Raw genomic sequence first — 8224 nt, forward strand, 5'->3', positions numbered from 1 at the left:
CAAGCGACGGTGGGGATTGTGGCCAGGGATAGTGAAGGCAAAACTCTTCTGTCATGTTTGGAGATCTATCAACAGGTGACATCAGTCTTTGCGGCCGAGGCGCTCACTTGCCGGAAAGCAACCAAAATCGGCATGGACATGAAATGGGGAAAATCATTATAGAAGGAGATTCATTATCGATAATAAAAAAAAGTAAGTCAGATATCCAAGATAAATCAAGGGTTTGTGCATACATTACCGATATTCATAAAATGCTATCTGAAATCAAGGAGTGCAGATTCGAGCATGTCTCAAGAGCAGTTAACATTCTTGCGCATATAGTAGCAAAAGAAACTATGAAGGCTAAAGTACCAGTGTACCTTGTTGGGGGAGTTCCGAAATATGCAGAAGATCAAGAGGAAAGGGATACAATGGGAGATTAAGAGTGATCAGGAAGGGAGAAGATGGGTTGGGGTTATTTGAGAAGAGGGCTGGACAAAGAACGTTGATGATTAATGCCTTGGGAGTATGAAAACGTCTTGAAGAAGAAAGGCAGTTGAAGTGACAAGGCGTGGAAACGTCTTGAAGAAGAAAAGCAGATGAAGTGACAAGGCGATGAACAGTCTGTTTTGTTGATTGGGTAAATTACACGGCAACATTTAAGTATTCTGGTTTTTGATTTGGCTATATTTAGGCCCTTTTCGGTTCTGTTTATTATTTTGTTATTTTATAATTTTGTTTATTGGTGCTGGGCCAAAATTGGGCTCGGTTCTTTAGGAAAATTGTTTTGTTCTTTGAATTATTAATAAAACCCAATCTGCAGTTGTCTTCAAAAAAAAATTTAGTTCTTAAATTAATAAGTGAATTATCAACACATTTTTTTGGATAAATTACTGCCAAGGTCACTAAATTATTAGTGAGTTTAACTTTTGATTACTCAACTTTAAAAGTTACAGAACGATCATTGAACTATTTAAAAGTTTTCTTTTAAGTCACTAAACTATTCATAATATTTTATTTAAGTCACTAGGTTGTTAAGTCTGCTTTTTAAAAGTTTAACTAGTGAGCTTTGAATGACAATTTAATGATCGGTACGATGGATCAATACTTATCAACAAGTAGAAGAACATATCTTAAATGTAGGTCAATTTGATAGTTAGTGCCGAAGATCAGAAAAGAAACTTGTTTTGATTTTGGTTTATAAATTTATGACATTTAAAGTTATTTCATTAAAATAAAATTAAATTATAGAAGATAAAAGAAGGGAGAGCAGCAGGTGATGCGAATGGAGAAGGCTTATAAGAGTAATTTTAACAAGTTAGTGATTTAAATAGAAAGTTTTGAATAATTTAATAATATTTTATAGTTTTTGAGGTTAAAGGATGATGGGTGTGGTTTATTGGGGTTACATCACAAGAACAAAAGGAGGGAGTAATATTCAAATTGGGTCCACGTGCAAAAAGAAAATAAAATAACCCTCTCAAGCACTTCTCATTCCCTCCAAAAATGACCCAATTTTACCCTCCAAAAATTCTTTCAATTTAAAATTTCGAGCCATTTTTCTTTCCTTTATATTTCCAAGTCAAAGCCATTATTTCTCAACTACCACTTCTCTGATCTCTCTGTGTTTTTCTTTCTCTAACTTCATCCATTTCGATGGCCTCTTGTAAGTCTTCTATTGCACTAAACTTAACAGATCGCGTCGGATCTTCCTATCCTCCACGTGTTTCCGGCGAGATCCACGTCATCATCGGCCCCATGTTTGCCGGCAAGACTACTTCTCTCCTCCGTCGGATCAGATCTGAACGCAACAATGGCCGGTACTTTCTCTTCTCTTTTTTAATATTCTTTACATCTCATCCTTTTTAGTTTATTGGTAAATTTTATTTTGGGCGATTTTGTAGAAACGTCGCAATGATAAAATCGAGCAAGGATACAAGGTACGCCATTGACTCAGTGGTAACTCACGACGGAGTGAAATTCCCATGTTGGGCATTGCCGGATCTCACTTCTTTTCGACACAATGTCGGAGAAGATGCTTATGAAAAGGTAAATACCCGCACTTTAACTCTATCAACAAGTCCTCCTTCTTTTCTTTCCCCCATCAAAATGCACATTTTATTTTTTTTTCTTTTTTGAAAATTTATACATATATATATTTTTTGGATGGGGGGGGGTTGCGGCAGCTGGATGTGATTGGCATAGACGAAGCACAATTTTTCGAAGATTTGTACGATTTCTGCTGCAAAGTTGCCGACAATGATGGCAAAACAGTAATTTTATCTGGCTTAGACGGCGATTATTTGAGGTGATGATCATTCACAATATTCCTTTGGCAAATTCATTTTATGTATATAAAAATGGTTCTAATTTAGAAATGATATTCAGAAGGAGCTTTGGGTCAGTTCTGGACATAATTCCGCTAGCTGATACAGTAACAAAGTTAACTGCAAGATGCGAAGTGTGTGGGAAAAAGGCATTTTTCACATTCAGGAAAACAGCAGCGACCCAAACGGAACTGATCGGAGGGGCAGATTTATACATGCCTGTTTGTCGACAGCATTATGTCAATGGACAAACGGTTGTTGAAACTTCGAGGATTGTTCTTGAATCAACAAGTGTTCATCATCAAACAACTCAATTATCTTGCCTTGAAGCAGCAACTGCAGCAGTACTTCAATCTCAGTAATGGATAAGTTATTGCTTTTATACATCATAAATAGAAATGTGCGGAATGGGGTCATTGGCCGGCCTAGTGTATTTTTAGCATCTTTCATAATTCGTCATAGCTGTCGTGCTTGTACTATTGAGTTACCTAAGTTATCTGGATTTCACTTCTTATTATGTATAGTATAGATAATGATTTTACAAGGACAGTTTCTAAAGTACTTTGGTTTTTGTTGATTTTCTTGTGTTCTTGAATCTTTTGATAGTAATTTACAGATATGATTACCTGGCATAAATCTAAAGTTGGCTTTGGCTCTCATATATGGGATATACTGAATTATCAATTAAGCAAAAAAAACAAACTTTTCAAAAAGAAGACGGTCATTTTCAAGTGAATTGAAAGAATCGACAATACAGTAGAAAGTCTTATAACATGGCAATAGGATTGTAGGTATTTTAAAATAAAGAAAAAAGTTAAAAAACTTTTCCCTTGTGTTTGAACGAGGCATTTCAAAGGAAGATTCATTTCAATAGGGCTTTTAAAAATCCAAAATAAATTTCATTATTTGTTGATTTAAATAGAATTTTTTAAATTTTTGAGACTTTTCAAAATTAAATTTGATTTCCAAATTTAAGTTTCAGTCTTTTTTTTTTTACTTGTATAATACAAAATTAAAAAAATTAAATTGAAATGATATGTCAATATAATTATTTACCAAAATGGGGTACTTAAAATAGTTTTCAGAGATAAAGGGAGAAAGATAGGCGACACTCATATTTTTTCTGACATAATAATTGGAAGGGTGGAGAGGGAGAGATGGGCGGCACTAGTATTTTTTAAATAATCATGTTTTATTATTTTTTTAAAAATTACTAATATTTTTACACATATAAACAAATCAATAACAACATAATTTTTTTACAGTGATCATTGTAATTTAAAAAAAAATACCAAAATGGATTATTGTAAAAATATTAGTAATTCTTCAAAACTAACAAAGCAGTATAAAATTTACCCTCTACTATTTAGACCATATTTTTGCATCAGAAAATATTAGTACTGCCCATCTCTCCCCCTCCACTCTTAAAAAATTAATTTTTTTAAAAACAACATATCAATTTATAATGGTATTTCAATTATTGTGTCAAAAAAAATGGGCTGTCACTCAGCTCTTTCCCTCCACTCCTTAGAATTGTTTCAAACACCCCATTTTGGTAAATAATAATATTGACATACCATTTCAATAATTAATTTTTTTAATTTGTATTATAAAAACTTAAGTTTCAAGAGTAAAGACTCCTCTAAAGTGGTTTTTCTAAAATCTTGATAAGTCACAATTATAAAAATCTTGCTAGAATCATTGGCTTAGTTTTATTTAATAAAATATAATCAATCTCTTATAAACCAAAAAATAAAAGATAAAAATCAATCTACTTTCCTACCTTCATTCTTTTGAACTATAATTAATAGAAACCAGCAATCTACTATTATGCAATTTAAGCTTTGAATTAGGTGACTTTTTTTACTTAGATAATAAAAAAATTAATTAAATATTAAAATGATTTTCTGATTATATTATTTACCAAAATGGTATAAAGTGAATAGTATCGAGGGGTGACGGCACCACCATATTTTTCTCCATCAACAGCCATTCATTAGGCCATCATTGGACTGAAAAAGAACACATTTAAATGGTGGAGGGACAAGGGGTGATGGCACGAGTATACGAGTTGAAAGAAAACCTGGTCACAGTATAGACCATATACGATCCGTAAAAAAAAGGGTTAATTTAAAGAGAGAAGGGTTGTTATCAGGTGACACCTAAAGAAGGAGGGTTGGTGTCAGACAACACCTAAGGGAGGAGGGTTAGGGAGTGGCGGCACCACTTTGGTAGTTTGACCGCCTGCAGTAGACATGACCGCGCGGTCACGAGGTAATTCTCACCCCCCGAAACAGTCGTTTCAGCCCCACTTTTTCCTTAAAGGCATATATATATGCCTTTAAACAGATGGTCCCCCTCCCCTTGTGTTGAAAAAAAGAACTTTGATTTTGTAGAGAGGGTGTTAAGAAGGAAGTAGGCATGTTTGTGTTTTTTTTCTAATATTATTTTTGTTTTTGTTTTTTATTTACTTAACAAATGGTCATGTTGTGGTGAATTTTTTGATAGTTTGGTTTTGTAGAATCAATATTGGGAAGAAAGGAAGTAGGTCTGTTGTGTTTACTTGTATTATTATTATTATTTTGTTTGTTATTTGCTTAACTAATATAAACAAAATTATTATATACTGAAATGGTATGACAAAAATATGTGATGTTTTTAATTTTTATTTGTAAATATTATGTATTTGGTTGTTTTTATTTAATTAATATTAAAAATCTTTTTTAATTTTGAGGACTTTTATGTAATTATAATTTATTTGAGATTTTAAAATTAAATTTTTACATGTTTTATATTTTTGTTGTTGAAAATTTATCATTTAGGGTATGTTTGTTTCACTAAAATGACTTCTACAAAATGATTTCGGAAAATGACTTATTTTACTAAAAAGTTAATATTTTCTAGAGTTTGGATGAATCTGTAAAATATTTTCCGTTGTTTGATGATTTCTTAAAAATATTTCATAGAAGTTGTTTTCAATTAAGCAAACATACATTTGAGATTTTTTTATCTTTTCATTGTTTAATTGAGTTTATTTTATAATTACAATTTTACATTTTACATTGTTTTTGCATATATTAAAATATTTTTCTAAATTCAGTTCATTACAACGTCATTATTTAGTTACATGACTATCAAGTGAGTATTTTTATTTAAAATATGACATCAACAAAATTCATAAAAAATTTAACAATGTCAACAATTTGACTTGATTTTCAAATCATAAAAGTACATAGGCTAAATTGCAAATTTGTGAATAGTACATAGACTTATGACATATTTTAACCTTTATACTACAAAACATTTATTATTAATATAATTATTATTGTAATAAATATTTATTGTTAAAATATTAATATTGATTATTTTCAATAATGTGTGAAGAATATTATTTAAAATTATTAATTTTAAAATTTATTATTGAAATAAAATTGAATTATTAAATAATTTATTAAAATAATAAATTTTATTAATTTTATTAATAATTTATTATATGATTGAATATAAATAATTAAATATGTATATTTAATAATACTGAAAAATATAATATTTTATATTAATATTTTAATAAATTTTAATATTTTTAAAATAAATTTTATTATAAATATAATAATATTATATTTGGCTTAAGTTAATTTTTATATAAAAATAAACTTACCTATAAAGGAACTATTTTCTGAAAAATGACTTACGCTTTTCAAAAGGGTAAGTCATTTTACAGGAAAATGAGCTTATTTTACGTTGACTTGTAAGCTATTTTCCATTGGTCAAACCATTTCTTGTAAAACAAACACAAAAAAATACAGAAAACATTTTTCGTAAAATCTTTTATATGTAAACAAACAAACCTTTAATGATATTTGAATTTTTTGAGAGTTTGGTTTTGTAGAAACAGTGTTGGGAAGAAATGAAGTAGGTATGTTGTGTTTTTTTATTAATTTTATTTTTGTTTGTTATTTTCTTAACTAGTATAAAGAGAATTATTATATATTGGAATGGTATGACAAAAATATGTGATGTTTTCTAATTTTTATTTGTAAATATTATGTATTTGTTTGTTTTTAGTTAGTTAATATTAAAAATTCTTTTTAAATTTTCAAGGTTTTTATGTAATTATAATTTGTTTGAGATTTTAACATTAAATTTTTACATGTTTTATATTTTTGTGTTGAAAATTTATCATTTAATGTTATTTGAATGATTTAGAGATTAAATGTTGAATTTTTGTATGTATAATAAAAGAATAATTTTATTTTTGTAATGATAATGTTTTTTTTGTGAATAAAACAATTTAGTTTTTTTAATGATATTATTGTGATATTATTTTTCTATTATTGTGATTTGCATACTTTTGTATTATATTTATGTGTTTTGCTAATGATTGAAAATGTTTAAACTTTATTTTTTTTAAACTGCAAATATCCAAATGTTAAGAAATGACCCACCTCGATATCCAAACTGCGTTAATGACCCACCTCGATAAAACAACGATGCGTTGGGTTTTTGTGACACTATCGTTGAGCAACCGTATGATGTCGTAAAACCTGAATATGTTGACATTAACTCGAACATTGATATTGGCATTGATGAGGGCATCGTTGTTGACATTGGTGTCACCATTAGTGTCGGTACATGGTTGACATTTGTGTCGACATCAACATTGGTATGGGGGCGTAGAATTCTAAGGATGGAGGTGCCTCGAAAAACATACATATGGGAGGTGTAGATGTAGGGTGTTGTGGTGGTGCATAGTGTGATGCTTATTGGTGGTAAATGTGGGAGTTGTAGATGCAACGTACACGGGGTTAATGAAATGAACAAGAATAAGTGCAATGAGATGTGGCGTAAACATTGGTGGTTCTTGTGGGGTCAAAGTTGAGGACAAACCATTCGCGGCACCTCCTCTAGACCTACGTTGTTGTGGCAGTTGTCGTAGCCTCTTCTGATGAAGTTGCCTACTCTTCGCCTCCACCAATAGTAGATATGGCTTGTCGACGGCTCTGAACCAAGACATGTACTCCAAATAGGCCACCGTGTTCAATGAGAAAAAGGCTTTACGGGTGGGTAAGAATTTCATCCTACTATCCTAAATGTCGATGTACTCCTTATGGTAATCTCGCCAATTCTCGTCGGTCTTCCCTCATAGATCCAACTTGTTCAATGCTTCCATGTCTCGCGGTGGCGGCAAAAATTTTTTCCTTCACCCAAACTACCGCATCACTTGATCTGATTCATGCATCTCCACCGTCGTGTACATTTTCAATGGCACCTTTGCATCCTACATACTCCGAATGGCCAAAAATTTCGACGGGATGCATTCTATAATACCCAGATCGGCGTATAACATCCATTCAAACTGTAGCGTGCATTTGTAAATTCTATTATGTACGAAATTTTAATTTAAAAACCATTACGTAATTATTATAGGTTTGAAAAAATCAATAACTAACCTCGATTTTCGATGGTTGATCTAACAGCAGCCAGATATCTTCAAGTTGCTCCGGTAGTCCCATGTAACTTGGCCTATGGTTCCACTTATTCAAGTGATATGTTAATTCAAACATATAATAAACAAACAACATTTACTATACTAACTACATATTGTTATCAAATGATTTTTACCTGTCACCAATGGGAATGTATATGGGTCGTTCACTCGAGGACATAAAAATAGTAGCTGCCACCACGCCTATGACTACAACATAAGCAGACAACCACCGATTGACATTTTATCTAGTTCTGTTGCCCAACACAACTCCCAGTACACGTGGCTAACACGATGATCCCCAACTCAGTTGTCTACATTACTGAGTTGTAGTAGTCACCTTATGTGTACCAAATTTCGAGATTTAGCGAGCATTAGAATGCCCCTGATTAACCTCAAGATGAATGCTCGGGCATATTTTTCTTTGACGACG

General features: G+C 31.2%; 1 protein-coding gene across 1 annotated transcript; it reads left to right on the forward strand.

The window, feature by feature from the left end:
• Nucleotides 1-1564: 1564 nt before the first annotated feature.
• LOC105803430 (thymidine kinase a) lies at nt 1565-2883 on the forward strand. The gene is made up of 4 exons (XM_012635620.2): nt 1565-1799; nt 1884-2028; nt 2166-2287; nt 2368-2883. The coding sequence occupies exons 1-4, from the start codon at nt 1636-1638 to the stop codon at nt 2666-2668; spliced, it is 732 nt and encodes a 243-aa protein (XP_012491074.1). The 5' UTR covers nt 1565-1635; the 3' UTR covers nt 2669-2883.
• The last annotated feature ends 5341 nt before the right edge of the window (nt 2884-8224 follow it).

The sequence above is a fragment of the Gossypium raimondii genome, chromosome 11 (assembly GCF_025698545.1).
Source record: "Gossypium raimondii isolate GPD5lz chromosome 11, ASM2569854v1, whole genome shotgun sequence".
NCBI lineage: Eukaryota > Viridiplantae > Streptophyta > Magnoliopsida > Malvales > Malvaceae > Gossypium > Gossypium raimondii.

Excerpts from the sequence above, each read along its gene's own strand:
- LOC105803430 (XM_012635620.2), top strand. The coding sequence starts at position 1,636 with ATGGCCTCTTGTAAGTCTTCTATTGCACTAAACTTAACAGATCGCGTC. Across the intron at positions 2,029-2,165 it reads GAGAAGATGCTTATGAAAAG|CTGGATGTGATTGGCATAGA; the intron begins GTAAATACCCGC and ends GGGTTGCGGCAG. Across the intron at positions 2,288-2,367 it reads TTAGACGGCGATTATTTGAG|AAGGAGCTTTGGGTCAGTTC; the intron begins GTGATGATCATT and ends AATGATATTCAG.